Below are 15,649 nucleotides of genomic sequence, written 5' to 3' on the forward strand. Positions count from 1 at the left end.
TCCTGGTTCACAGATTCCTGGAGGAGAGAGGAGTTTGTGTTTATGAAGAACCTCTTGAGTGCTCAGACTCCATAAAGAATCGAAGCTGTAATCCGCAACTCCAAAACAGCTTTTACAGCTCTGTAGTGGGACAAAACCTGGTTTTTGGATGAATGAGCCTCGGAAAATGACCGATAAAGATACACATTTAAAACAACTATGCATTATTGAGATGCAGGCTGCAGATTAATGGACTGGGTCATGTATACATTGCCTCTCTAGGCAGCTGCCTTTACGGGCTAAAATGCATAGCTAGATGATTCATACGCAGCAAGAAAGAGCACAATCCACCTCTGTACTTTCATTTTTAGATTTTCCTTAAAGAGCAAGCTAAAAGGAAAGAACGGAAATCCTAAACACCGACAAGACAACATTAAGTTAGACAAACCTATGCCTTCTTCTGTACTGACCTCAAGTTTGGAAGGCGAAAGGAAGACACAATCCTGCAGGATTAACTGGCCCCCCCTACTCACTGCCACCCCTCCCATCTGACCCCTGGGCAGACCGAATACTGCCGGGATCAGGGTTGTTGCATATGTAATTCCAGTCCCATCCACCATGAGCTGAGGAAGACTAATGTGTCAGACTCTGACTCATCCTGAGTATTTATAATTCAAATTATGCTTATGGAAATGTTCCGCTATCTCCTCCTGGAAAAATAGGCACTCCTTTACTATTAATCATGTTACTGGATGCATATGATTGAATGAGGAAATAAACGGTAGGATAGGCCTCTTGTTTGCAGGCTAAGAAGAAAACCTCCTAGAAACTTCTTACTCTGGAAAGCAAAGCAGTGATAGAGCAAAGCAAAGGTAGAATTCAAGCATTCTGGCTACGTAGCTGAGCCAAAGCTTCAGCACTCTAATACTAAGAAAATCGCGGGGAGGGAAGCATTATCATTCTGAGATTCTCAGTCTTTTATCTGGTCTTAGAATTCAGAGTCCTGGATCCTCCACAGTAGTAGTACTGGGGTCACCATGGAGAAATAAGAACAAGCAGAGCCTAATATCTTGGGTTGCAGCCCAGCTGGTGTGCTTACAATGACCTAAAGTTATAATGATGGCAGAAACAGGAATACTGCAGTCAAGCAGATAAAAAAGGAAAAATCTGATCTAAAAATGGCTGGAGATTTGCAGATGAGACATACCAAAGAGTGTAAGGGTCCTTCATAGTTGGGAGATGATGAGGCCTGGCCTCCATTTCTTGACCAAACAGCTGTGCCTGCTGACATTAAAATGAGAGTTACAATTAGAACTCTATCAACTTAAATTCAACAGTACTTTTAAGAGAGTCACTTTAGAAATAGTAATGCTGATTTTCACTTAAACAATAAGGTAAACACATTAACTTCTCAGACCAGAATTTTGGGGCAAGGAAATCTTTTTAAATATAAAATATGACTGCACACTTTACAATTCCCTCCAGCTGCTGCTCCCTAAAAGTAAACAATTTAATAGAGTCAGAATTCAGCTAGAAAAGGCCCTGGTAGAGGAACTCTGTCACTATCTTTTTTTGTTTGTCTTTTTTTCCGGTACCGGGAATTGAACTCACGACCTTGTGCTTGCCAGGCAGGCGCTGTGCCGCTGAGCTAAACCCCCAGCCCCTCTCTGTCACTATCTTGTCAAGGTGCTTTTCAGAGCACAAGACAGGGGGCTTGTTAGACTTTTATGGAAGGACAGTTTATATTCAACCAAAATTTCTCCATCAGTGGAAAAGAGTTTTGCTACTTGTCTTAAAAATGATCTAGGAAGTGAGATAAACGTTTAGAAACTTTCTTTTGTGTGTGTGTAGGTGTGTGTGGGAGTAGTGCTGGGGATTAAACCAAGAGCCTCGGGCATACTACAATACTAGTGAGCCACATTGTTAGCCTTTTAGAAACTTTTCACAGGAATAAGATTAGTTCACAGTAATCCACTAAACCGGAATTTTTTTAAAACTACATATAATAGTAACAATGAAGCAACTTCCCTGAAGAAAACAATTATTTTATGATTCACTAAACTTCAAGGTAAGGAAAGAGTCTTATTAAAATACATATTCTATGTCTAACCTACAAAATAAAAACCAATTTTAAATTTAACATACATTGAGTGGAGAAAATACATAATTCAAAAAAGGAAAGAAATAATAGCTATGATCTCACTGAAATCTCAAGCCTCAACACTGTTAGTACTTTTTAAAATCTATTCTTTCCATCTTTTCTGGGTATGCCTGTGTATTTTTATGCTAAACAAAAATAGAATATTTTGTTCAATTACTTTTCTTGACAGAATTTGGACAGAGCTGTCGGTGTGAAAATAGCAATCTGTCCCCTTATTTATAATCTTCATAAAAGTTCTTTCTTCCTAACACATGACTTTCGAGGATGCTTTAGCAGGACCCAAAAAGTGGCACCCTCAGCCTCGTGCCTCTGTGCCTTCTACCTTGAACAAGTTGCTCAGGTTGTGAATTTTCCCTGAACGGTTACATCCGAACTTTTCTCTCCCATCATGATTTATAAGGGCAGTGGCAGGACAGTGAGTACTAAATTCTCCTCCAAGCTCTGATATTACTACTGGCATAACCTTAAGTCATTTGCTCTTTCTGGCCTTGGGGCCCCTCCTGGACTCCCATATACATATCCCTAAAATCAAGGCATTGGACAACATTAGTTGTTTTTGCTTTTTAAGGCCACAGAAGATTTTATTTTTTCAAGTCAGAAAACAGATGAAATCAGAGATGTTTTGTTTCAAATGTGGAATGTGGAGTTCCCCTGCTCAGAATACCTGTCCTATTGCCTCAAGTCCTTTGGACCCATTCCTTTCCTGGTTCTGGACACTGCCACGGGAGTTATTTTTTATACCGCAAGAATCTGTGTTGCACCAGAGGACACAGCAACAGCAAACTCCATTCCCATCTGTGTCACAGGGAGTGTTTCATTATCCTCTTACAAGCATGTCTGTTCTTTCAAATTTTGCTTGGGCTCTCTAGACACATCACTTCAGGATCCAGCTGTCCCTCCCTCCCTCTTCCAATTCTGAGACCCTTCCCTACCATATGGGCTTTGAAAGAGATGATGTGAAATCCATTCTATGCCATGGCTATCACCTGAAAGCCTCATTTTCTATAAGGAAACCAGTTTATATGGGGCCATGTGAGAGTCCATACCAACAGGAGTACCGAGGATGTGACAGTAAGGCAAATGACAAAATCACTACGAATTACAGTAAAGTCAGTTTTCAATCGGGTACACGTTGCTGGTAGTCACCTGTACTCTTTCTGAAGAGTGGAGCGTGTACCAGGCAGGGCTTTCTATAAGTATTTACATGGGAAAGGGAGTGAAAAGCATCACTGAAAAGTAGAATGATTTACTTCCAGACGTAATTCTGCAACTTAAAACAATTATTCTATTTTAAGTGATAGGTCGTGTTCATTTGTCATATTTTAAAGGCAACCACCCCCTTAACTCCAAACAGTTCCTTTAAATTTATCTACAAAATTATAATTGTTCCCCAACATTCCAATAACACGCACCTCGGAGGGAATCTGGAAAGCTAAAATGTCTGCAGAAAACAAGCCACTTAAGTGGTCTAAATTTGATGACTACATTGTCTGTATTCATACTTTTGGCTATATTAACTGAGTTTTTCATCTGAGATGTTTTCCTGGAACATATTCTATTGTTGGGTGTCTTTTATGCAAAGCTGAGGTTAATGAAATACACTTTTCATACGCCTGTGTTGTCCAAAAGGATCACTTAATTTGTAAGAAAAATTTTGGATGCAAGTGTCCTGTTATATTGTAATCTGGCTCTCTCACCTTTTTCTGTTGTCTGTATGAAAATATTCTGATTTGGAAGTTTGAAAGGCAATGAGTTTTTATCTACTAGAGCAGAAGTAGAAGAGGGGAATCATTCATATAAAAGGATTTATGATGAAATGGGATTTCAAATACTGTACCTGAAAGAGAAGGGGGAGAGCCAACAGGAGTTGAAGGGTTTGATGAAAAGCTGTTGTTAGTGTGATCTGGAGAATAGATCTTAAAACAGTGGAGAGAAAAAAAAACCCTCATTTATTAGGAATAAAAAGTAAAATTTTTAAACTACAAGGCTACAAATGCAACTCATTTAAAACTTACAAGTCTCAAAATACATGTCACAAACAACTGTAGTACCAATAGGCTAAAACAAAACAGTTTTTTTTCAAAACAATTACTGAGTGGTATGGAAAAATGGGAAAAGGACAGGTTGGCAGTCTTCAGATCTAATACTTTCCCTCTGCTAGTTGTGTGCCCATGGGCGGAGCCACAGAGACACTATTTCTCAATTTCTTTTCCTTTCCTTTCCTCTAAAAATGACAGGCCAGGCAATATCATTTCTGAGGTATTTGGCCCCAACTATTTTACTGTAATAAGGGCATTTGATTCCTCACCATGGTAAGGCCCTGATTAAATAAGTTTTGCTTAGGACACAATGCTAATGTGAGTCGAATTTACTTTATGCTCGCAATGGTAAGGAAAAAGCACATAAAAAGAGAAAACCTTAAAAAAAAACAAATCTCTACCTATATTTGCAGATGATCCTGTTTAGCTTTAAAGGGATAGAGTCCCTTGGACAATTAAGGTATGCTATTTTGTTACTAGGAAGCATATGAAAAATATTCAGCTCTTGCGTCCTGGCAGTAGGTGAGTCAAGCAAAGCAGTTGAGTCCCCCAGATGTCAAATAAGGTGACTATTCCCCACGAAGCCCTGTTCTGTCATTTGTTTTTCAAATGCCTCACTAGATGTTTTAGAACTGCCCTTTGCAAAGTTGGTCTTAGCCAGTCAATGAGTATCCACATTACTTTAGAGAAAAATTAGAAATCTGCAACAAAATCTGTAAGCCAAAAGTCCCAGAGAGCATCCTGAGACCCATATGTACAGGTGGCTAGCAACCCTGTGGGAAAACAAGAAGGAAGAGGCTAGCCACAGGCTGGAAGCAAAACAGCTTTCTCTTCTAAGTTTCCAATGGGCGTTATGCAAGACAGCTAGCATTTTCCAAAAATCAAAGCTATTTGCCATTCATTTTCTAAAATTCCAAATGTCCACTTCTGATTAAAGTTCACCCTGCTACAATGGCGCACATGGAGTCCAAAGTCAATATTTCCTCACCGAAGCAAGTGCTTTCCCCAGAGCGTCTCCAGTCTGGGAGCTGCCTGCTGCCCCGCTTCCTCTATTTGCTGCAAAAACAAAGGGCAGAATATGAAAACCAGGCAGTGAGACGTCTAACAATTTTCTATTCCTGGTCCATTTACTCACAATTTAATTGCATTTTTAATGCTAATTACAACACATTAATCTTTAATTAGCATTAATTTGTTTGCTGAGGTAGATGTCAAATATATTCATGTTGCATTTTTTTACAGGTAAAATATAAACCTGACACCTCGGTTTAAAGACAAAGTGTTTTAGTTGCTATTCCTTTTCCCCTTGTTGCTTATGAGGAGTTATCAGTGACTGGTGGCAGGCAGCACGCGGCCGTCCTTGCTAAGAAGTACGCAGCACTTTCAGGCCTCTGAAGTCCTCAGTGTCCAGCTTTGTATATTTTCTACATCAAATTGAATTATCCTCATGAATAATTTACACTTGTTCTTAAATCAGGAAAATTTTGAAACACAGCAAAATGAGGTGTTCTTAGGTTTAAACGGTGAGTGAAATGAAACAAAAAACTATAAATGAGAGAAAACGCTTTCAATGTTTTAAACAATGTGTTTTCCATATATTTAAGTTTGTGTTCATGCTAAAAATTTTCCAAGGTTACACTACTAATTAGTCAATATTGTCTCAAACTCCAGAGATAAAGTCCATATATTTATGGAGCTTATCTCTACCACCTTAAATGCTGGTATTTTTATCTATAAAACAGATAAAGAATATTATTAATAGAAGGCATATATTCCCGTACATAAATCAAAGCTAGCTCATTGAAGCTGTATCTTTTGAAGGTGACTTGCTTTGTAATTAAGAACCTAAATGGGGTTGCCAGTGCTCCTCTCAGCCCTCAGTATTAAAGTAATGCCTGGAACTTGGGGAGTGTTGCAATTAATTAGGGCTTCAACGCTAGCAAAGAGGCATAGGATTTAAATAAAAATCTTCCCACAGAACATTTCTGTAGTATTTTGTGAAACACAAAAGGGACACTTAAATCAGCTGATGAGCTCAGGCAAAATGTCACTGCATACCTCCCTAACCAAGAACAGTTTCCACTGAGCCAGGGCTGGTGGCCCAGGCCCATAGCGCCAGCACTCTGGGAGGCTGAGGCAGCAGGACAGCAAGTTTAAGCCTGGCTCAGGCAACTTAGTTATGACCTGGTCTCAAATAAAAAGAGCTCAGTATAAAGGACTTGGGTTCAGTCCACAGGGCTAAAAAAGCTCTAGTCCTATCTGTGGACAGGGGAGTCCTTTTTTCTGGCTACGATGTCATCATCCTCTTCTCAAACTGTGAAGTTTCATATAGTGGTTTCATATAGTTTCATATGTTTCATATAGTGGTGCTTGCTGATCCTCAGCCATCAAAGTGTCTGCTTCTCTAGAATTTAATTTCATTCTCCCGACTTTTGCTCAGCAGAGCTAAATTATGCATTTTATTTTTACGTATTGGGCATGTCAGACCATCTTTTGATATGTGCTTTATTTGATTAACAAAACCCATATACACAGTAATTCATTAATCACCAAAATAGTGAAAGAAATAAATCTGGTAAATGATAAAATGAAAACACCCAAGAAAGCTTTGTTTTCATATCACAAATTGGTAATATTTGTTAAGTACATGAATTACTAGTACTCAGGATAATAAGTATAAGCAAATTCTTTGAAACAAGAATATAATATATAGTTGGGCTATGGGAAGCAAGTTGGACAGATATCAAACAGTAAAACATTTAACTTAAAACATAAGATAACTAAACTTATATCTAATCTGAAAAATAAGGAGAATTTCTACAGTAAGGAGTTTTTTAAAAACTAAAGACAATTTTAAAAAGAATATAATAAGGACCTGAAAATATACACAACATTACCACTTTTTTCGGCATACATTACCATGGCATTTTGGAGCAATTATCTACTTTCTTCCTACAAGCAATATTACCTTTCCATTATTATATACTTAAAAATTAAATTCGACAGCCAAAGTAATTTGACATCTGCTGGATTTGAATAAAGATCTCCATGAAACGAAAGCTCAGAGACACAATGGAAAAAAAAAAAATCATATTATCTAAAAAAGAACCTAAACCAAAAAAGAACAAGATATTGCCTCAAATATAGATAAAAATTTGCTGCAGTAGTAGCTTTCAAAAGATTAATTTTTCCTTTTAACAATTTTAAAATGAAGATTATGAATTAAAAAACTGTTCACAAAACCAAACAGAAAGAAATCAGAATCAATAAAAATATTATGTACATTTCACAAAGTAAATTATCACATAAAATCATATTTTAGAAGACACAAGATATGCTTCTTATGATTTTGTGGGTGCTATACCTTCTTAACTAAGCTTTCTATTAGTTTTATACAAGGAGATATTTAAGACTCAGGAAGTGGAATCAAAAATAGAATCAACTCCTTACCTCACCTTGTCATGAAAATGTTTCAGAAAACTACAAAGGCTACTCATGGAAGCCACTGATACGAACAGACTGTTTTTTAACATGAAGTCATTTTTACCTTGCAGCAGCTGGACAGCCAAACCCAGGGGCTTAAATTTCAAAGCAATGTACTGGGGCCAGTTCACCTTTTCCCTTAGAGTGCCTTCTGTTCTGTCCCAGGAAACACTGAAGGGGACACATTTTCAAGATTCCCTAAATATGTTAAGTGAGATGGGTTTTTCTCTTTAAAGATTTCCCTTTTTACTTCTGTGACTGATATATTAAAGGGCATACAGAATCAGAAAAAAAGGTATATGTTTAATTCTCAAGTGGCATTTGTGTGTGCACTGAGAAACGGGTCATGTTTAGCAAAAACAAAAATAAAATCCATCTCTTTGGCTTGAATGCATCAAAACTTGATTATTCTTCTATGCTCAAGTTACTGATATTATTAGGAGTCACCAAAAGGTCCATATAATAGAAGCAAAGATGAAAACTACTTCCTTTATTTGGTATTGATTTCATATTATTTTGGTTCCAATCAATTTCGTTTGCTCAAGAGATAAAGTAATGAGCCTCTAAGTAAAGCAGTAACATAAATATGAATAGAAGATGAGCAGTTAGTAAGAGGAGCTGTAATTCTGTAGGAGGATTTAACGCTGCAGCCACCCAAGTATTGTTCAGAAGGCTTGAACACAGGTGCTATTACTGGCTGCAAGATGAAGCAGAAGGGAGGGTTTCAGAGCTTGGGCTACACATTAGACCACCCTCTGTCTCATCCTCTGCTTTGGAGAGATGGCCAATCCCATCCGGACACACCCCAAATAAAACATCAGGATAAATGGTGCCTCGGGATCTACTTCTGAAAACTCAGAATTTGGAAAACGTGTTTCCCTTGTATTGCGACCTCATAACCTGAAGTGGGGAACATCATGAAGACATCAAAAGGATAAGAAATATAATTCATAGTGTTTGCCTAACAGAAGACAAATGCTATAACAGGTTCTTCTAAACTGTGTCCATATGACCCTCATGTTATTAAACTACTAGAAGCAGCCTCCTGATGCCATGAGCTTGTCTACAAAGATGATCAAAAGTGGAATGTTTCCAACACTCTACAATGACAACAATTTCAGAGGAAAAGCTCAAACATAGGCTGCAAATACTTAGCAGGCGGAATCCTAAGCAATTCAGGGGGAAAGTTGGGCCTCCTAACCATGTGCTGGGAATGGTGGGGAAGACTTAAATCAAACTCATCCATTGTTCTCCACTGGTGGTCTTTGTAACTGTGGAGCCCTGAAACTGCTGGATAAAATTCATGTTACTCTTATGTTCTTGCGCCTGGTCATCACACAACTGTATCTGACGGCTCAAGATCCTTGTAAAATACAAAGTGAGTATTACATGACTACTCCAATAATAAAATTACTGTGAAACCAAGTCCTCAGGGGAAAAGGGACAGAATGTTTCTACTAGAAAGCTGCATCCCCAAATGTATCATGTCATAAAAGCATGTCATTAAAAGTAAAAGTTGTAAGCCAGATTAATTCCTGAACCCGATATGATATTCTAGAGTAATCTCTAGCATATGGTTATTAAATCAATCTTGGTAGTCTGTTACTTCCATACTACTTGGTTTGAGGTTTAAAGCCCTGGGAAACACCAAGCACTAGAAAGCAGCCCCGTTCAAGATTAATAACACAATAATAGTTATAACCATTATGTTAGTTATATGCCTGATTCCTGGGAGGAGAAAGGAGTGGATAGCCCGAATCACAGGGCTATACTCTGTGAATGTATACAGATGGCAGCTCTAGCTGGGAGCTGGATCTCTGCAAAGGTTCCCAGCCTTGAGTAGTACGCTGGATTGTGCTAGGATGAAGGTCACCTCGCTCAGATCAGCTGGGGCTCCTCGCCTATATTATTGCAGGGAGGAAGGAAATATGTGGATAGAAAAATGTGTATGGCTACTATCCTGTAGATAGTCTCTCTGGCTGAGATCTATTAATTCATTGCCCTTCCTGTTCTGCATGTATGCTCACAGTCAGAGGCACTGGACTGTACTGCTTTTGAGAAATACCAGGAGCCTAACACGGAAAGTGTTTTTGGAATCACAGTGAAGGGCTCTGGTTCTGGTAACTCCTGAAGACTCCTTACTGCTCTTCTCCTTCACTGGTCACTACACCAGGTGACTGCTGTAATTCCTGTATTTATTTTTCCTGTCCATTACCTTCATGCAAGTCTGGGGTGTTTAAAAGACCCTTCCCATTCAGAAATGGCGAATGTAACCTCTAGAGGTTGCTAGTAAGGCTTGAGAGAAAAGGAATGAGTTATATGCTACAAAATCTTTCATGCTACAATTTCCTTGAGAATATGAATGTGCCCTTTAAAAAAAATCCCCTCACTAATGCAATCTAAGTATTATCCTACTTAAGGATTAAAAAAAAAAAAAAAAAGAGAAGAGATTAGGCACTAAAAGGGAAAAAAAAAATGGTCACTTTTCTAAGCAAAACAAGTGAGCACTTTCCTTCTCTGAGGTACAACAGACAGACAAGAAGCAAGGGAGCGAGCATCTAGACAGGGTGCCTCCTGATGGTTCTGGAGATTACATCTAATCACCAAGAAGACCTATTACCACAGGCAGCTGAGACTTAGAGCAGTGGTCTTCTGACCCAAAGGAGCAGCCCCCTAAGGTATCAAGGTCGTGTATGAAAATCCTGCACTGCTTTGTAACTTTCCACCAAGAAAAAGTGAAAAAAATGTGATGACCATGTGTTAGTGCTTGAACCCCATTCTTACAGCATTAGTATTGCTTACAGTTATTTTCTACAGAATCATGTGTGTAATTTCAAACATGTGTCAAGCTATGTGTTCCCTATTTACCAATTATTTAATTAGCTCTGTTTGTTCTTTGAGATACAGGCAACGTAATATTTCTTTATTTCCTGAGTCTCAGAATGAGTGAGTATATGCCAAATACTTTCAAAAGTCTACAGATGTAACCTATTAATCCATACTGTTTGTTAGGGAAGTATCACTAACATCAGAAGAGAAAGTTTCTCTTCTTGTTATACAGACATGCGGCTTTCACTCACTTCTACCACACTCAGAAAACCAAAGCAGAGCCTAAGAGAATGTAAGTGAGAAGAAACATGAGCCAGTGGGACTCTGTGAATACTACGATTTATTAGGATACTTAGATTGTCCTCTGTATTTGTACTTAAGGAATTAGAAAACACATTATTTAAAAAAAAAACTCGTGTTCTAGAATATTCTCCCTTGAAGTAACCTTCAACTTCTCTCTCTCTCTCTCTCTCTCTCATATCAGAAATCGAACTCAGGACCTTGCCAGGCAGGCACTGTGCCACTGAGCTATACTCTCAGCCTTAAACTACTTTCTACACTATTTATTCAAATAAGTAAGATCTTGTTCTGTCAAGAAGCTGAATTTCCTTATCTAGCTTTCTTCCTGAAAGACTGTGTAACTTTTTCACATTCTGCTAATGGATTTTGACATACTCATTGTAAGATAGTTTACACAAGAAATTCCTTAAAAAGTCCTTTGCTGAGTTCTACAAATCGTGTACTTCTCTCTTGCAATTAGCACTCCAATTATTGTCTAGATCCTTGAACAGGACTGTATGGTCTACAAACAGTTAAATCCATCTTTAGCATGTAGCTGAGCCCTTAGCAGGTGGAAGTCACCTGTCGCACCCAACGAGTAGACCCTCCTGCTAATCCACAAGCTAATGATGAGGTGGTCAGTTTGAACCGAGCAAATCTTATTCTCACTGAGACTTGGGACTGAGCTGCCTGCAGCTCTTGTAGGATGATTCACACCATCCCATAATATCTCCTTCTTTCCAAGTCATACTGCCTCTCTCCCAGGAACACTGTTTTGCAAATCAACCTTAAAACTTTTTTTTCAAAAATGCCTAAGTATGTTCTCCTCAGCTCAAGGGTCTCCTCCACCTTCACACCTTTCTGAAAAGGAAAATGAGTCAACCCACAAGCAGACAAGAAACCAGTCATGTAATAGGATGAATGACTGGTCATCCTTCTTTATAACCAAACCTCATGACTGCCGAAAGGGGCTTTCCATTTGTCAGACCACAATGAAGCAAAATATGCTTTTCTCACTCTTTCAGTTCTGCACTTTTCTTTCTTTCTTGTTTTAAAACTCGGCCACAACTGCACTGATAGCTACCCGAACTTCCCCATGTGACCACTCTCCATAGCTCTCCAAGGTCAAACTGGTGTAACACACTTGTAGACACTTTATTAGGAAAAGTTACAGAAATGGAAGCTCTTTCCTAAATTTAGTTCTCAGTGAGACATGATAGCAGAGGGCTGCGAGATGGCTCACTTCAAGTGTGAAATAAATTACTGAATAAGCAGAGTGGGTATTATTTAGGCAGAAATTATATTTGCAACATTTCAAAACAGATCTCCTTCATCAAAAACTCTCCCACATATGTGATTCACACCACTTCCTGAAGTTCTATACTCTATCTAAAGAAAAAAGAACTGCCATGGACTAAGGAATAAACAGCAGCATTAGTCTGTCACAAGATGTTCTTGGAAAAATATACACCAAGTATTCTTATCAGTGACCCTCTGGGAGTTGTGTGAAGGTCAAGCAAAGTGTGCATCTTAACTGGAACTGGAGTGGGTGATACGCAATGAAATCTGAGGCTGTAAAAAAGGTATAGGAGCATTAAGATGTGCTGCTGTTTGAAGGACAAGGTTGTAAAGGGAGATTCAGGAGTGGACAGCTGCCTCTCTGTCACCCGGACTCTTCTCTGGGAGAAGCTGGACACCCTGGCTAGATGTTCCCTGAGGAGGGCATTTCTGGCAGGGACTAGTCTTCTCAAAGAAGAGATAATAACGGACATCATGGAAAATGAGTAGGTTGTGGGTCAATTCATTGGTGGCAATGGCAATCTTCTTGGGCCTTAACACAATAAACTACTTCAAAGAGAGCAGCAGACAGTTCAGGCCCATGGACGCCCAGCTACCTCCTCGCTCCTAAGTAAACAAACACTCTTTCCCCTGAAGAGCTCCACAGTGCCATTCTCCAGAAGATCCAGCTCATCTAGTTATAAATAGTGATGTGACAATTTCACATAAACTAGTCTTCACAAGACAGTGGCATGCTATGGCACAGTGGCTGGTGTTTGGCAAATGCTGAATAACCACATTAAGAGCTATTCTGCCCTCTGTCTCACTAGTCTATCTATGATGGCTGGCCTTAATACAAAAAGTTCACTTTGTTCACTGTTTGAGAGTATATGAAGAGAAGGGGAGCTTTGGTCTATTTAAGCATTGCTCAATTTAATGACTCTTAATGGACAGAGTACTCAAATTTCAGTTTTTTACAGTGAAAAAAGTGATTATGGTCAATCCAGCGATTATTTCTGTTTGGCTCATTTGTTTATTATTATTCAGGTAAGTGACAAATACTCATTGCCCAGTTGTTGTTCAGTTATACAGGGATTTTTAAAAAGTGGATTTTATTATTAATCCCTGACATGGACTATCAGCATGAGAACTGACACATCTGTGACTCACCCATTATACTGTCTGTCCCGTTGGCAGGAGGCGTACAGGAGGAGGTGCTGTAGTGGTTTGTGCCACTACGATGGAAAGTGGACATCGGAGGAAGACTGGAATTGATGTCTGCTGAGGAGTGTGATGGATAGCTCTGCAGGAAAAGGCAGAAAAAGGAGGGCATATTCAATCACACAAGTTTTAGTGAATTAGTCTCCTAATACTTCTTCCAGTATTCTCCATTCTGCAGTGGAGATAGCTTTTACAATTTTAAAATAGCAAAGAATGTACCTTGCTTAGATCTGACAGCTTTCATTTTTCAAATAATAATATACATAGGTTTGAGTCTGCCTCAAATGTAGAGGGATATAATGGTGGCATGTGATACTGAGAAAGGAACAGAATCTCTAAAGCTCCAAATTACAGCTTAAACACATCTCCAAGATTTCAGCAACATAAAAGACCACCTTTTCCATTACTTTTTGTTATAGCCTATTGATCAAATGGAAAATATTATACTATATAATGAACAAACAACATTCAGAGCCACATGATTTAGACTTCAACTCATCCTGACCTACTGGAGAGTAAGTGGCAAGGAAGGACCCGTCTCATGGCTACTGCCTAGCAAGCTGGATCATCTTTATGAATCTCAGCAGCAAGAAGAAAACGGTAAATGAAAATAATGTACAAAGCACTAATGATGAAATCTTTTTCTAGTCTAAAGCATAAATACATAAAATCTTAAATCGTGGCTATATTGAATTAAAATTGAACCAAAAAGGAACTGAGCATAACTTATTTGATTTGAGCTCTTTCTGGACATGTTGTCTCCATGTAGCTGACTATGGAAAAAAGAACATCTTTAGAGAATCATTTGGTTTAAGACTTGGCTTTGAGTTCAGTTACTATATTAGTTGCCCAATTAAGTTACTTTTCTTGGGGCGTATGGCAGAGCCTGTGAGGTGGCAGATTCATAGCTATGTCTATCTGCTTGAGCGTGAGTAGATCATTAAAGAAACACCAATCTATTTTCCCTTTCAAGATAACACAGCTTAAAAGTGGTTCCCACAGCATTTGAATATATTAACATACAAGATAAGCTTTTTCTTCATCTGTAATATATTAATGGGATCTAATCATCACATGATTACTGGAAATACTGTTAAAACTTTTTAATTTAAAATTAGAGATAGCATATGGTATCCACATTCAAGGGTACCTAAGCCCAAGCCTTTGCTCACTGGTAGTAAAGGTATTGTGGTGTTTCCCCACTGAGTTTTTGAGAACCATGATGAGTTCTGCCCCATCCTGCAAGATTTGCTTACTACTTCCAACACCTCCTGAATCCCTGCTCTGTGTCCCCAATGCACTGGCATTCTGTCACAGGCCATTTAATGTTCAAGTGCACTGCCTTCCCTTGCTTGTGCTTTCAAGTCTATTTCCACCTAGACTGTAAGCTCTTTTAGGGCAGGGAACAGAGCTCACATCTCTGCCTATCATGACTTGTGGCTAAAGTACTGAATTCATGCCAACACTAGATGCTCAGTGAACAGCACAAAATCAGTTACAGTTTCATGAACATTGTCCTGAAATACATCATCTAGGAAATAAATCCACAGTTCAATGATGGATGGTGGTCCTTGCTGATATTTACCTCCACTCACATAAAAGAATCCAACTTAAAAAGCTGCATTGAAAAAGCAGATGTGATATGCTTAAGCTTTCCAACTTTGTGAAAATGCCTTTCCAATTTTAGATTTCATGGACCTTTTTTCTTTACCAAACAATTCTTTCGGCTACTTTTTAAAATCACTTCAACTTTGTCAACTAAATTCCCCAAGTAGTCCACGTAGTTTTCGCTGAAGAACAATAGTGTGGGCCTCTCCTGGGGCTACTCAGAAAGACTGGCAGGGCCATGTGACACCAAACTGAAAAGAGCAGGGATAGAGCTAAAGACTGTAATAAAGAGGGAAACAAAACAGAATGTAGAAGAGGAAAAATAAAAGAAAAGGAGACGGCGGCATTACTTCACTTCCACAGAGCCCTACTCTTTCCTAAGCTTTTGGAGAACAAATCATAACTCAGTCCAAAGTATTCAAAAAATTAAAAAAAGAGGAACAGAATCATCCAACACGTTTAAATAACTACTAACAACAAGAAAATAAGACAGGAAAAAGGTAATCCTGTCAGTGAGACTTTTTATGGGAAGTAATTGGGGATCTGACACACAAAGAGTTAATACTAATTGCAGCAAACAGAAATAAATATTAATCCCCATAGATTTTAATGGGGAAACCAATGCAATCCATGATAAATCAGTTATTTTTAGAGACTCATTGAAAATTAGATGCTGAAAGAAATTAATGAGATTTATAACTAGATTACTTTTCAATGAGAAGTGTCTTGAAAACTACTGTCACTCAGGGACGTAATGAATACACCACAGAGA

The 15,649-nt window shown here is 38.6% G+C and overlaps 1 protein-coding gene across 9 annotated transcripts in view; it reads right to left on the reverse strand.

Annotated features, from left to right (window-relative positions):
- Tcf4 (transcription factor 4) overlaps positions 1 to 15,649 on the reverse strand; it is a gene marked incomplete at its 5' end in the record, with an annotated part of 330,556 nt that overhangs the window by 27,339 nt on the left and 287,568 nt on the right. For 7 of the 9 annotated variants that reach the window (XM_013510969.1, XM_013510968.1, XM_013510967.1 and 4 more), the window contains 4 exon segments: positions 1,187 to 1,263; positions 3,978 to 4,056; positions 5,168 to 5,235; positions 13,219 to 13,351. In XM_013510969.1, the coding sequence (XP_013366423.1) occupies positions 1,187 to 1,263; positions 3,978 to 4,056; positions 5,168 to 5,235; positions 13,219 to 13,351 (357 nt within the window). 9 annotated transcript variants of the gene reach the window in all.

This window comes from Chinchilla lanigera, unplaced genomic scaffold (genome assembly GCF_000276665.1).
Source record: "Chinchilla lanigera isolate Chin_1 unplaced genomic scaffold, ChiLan1.0 scaffold00001, whole genome shotgun sequence".
NCBI lineage: Eukaryota > Metazoa > Chordata > Mammalia > Rodentia > Chinchillidae > Chinchilla > Chinchilla lanigera.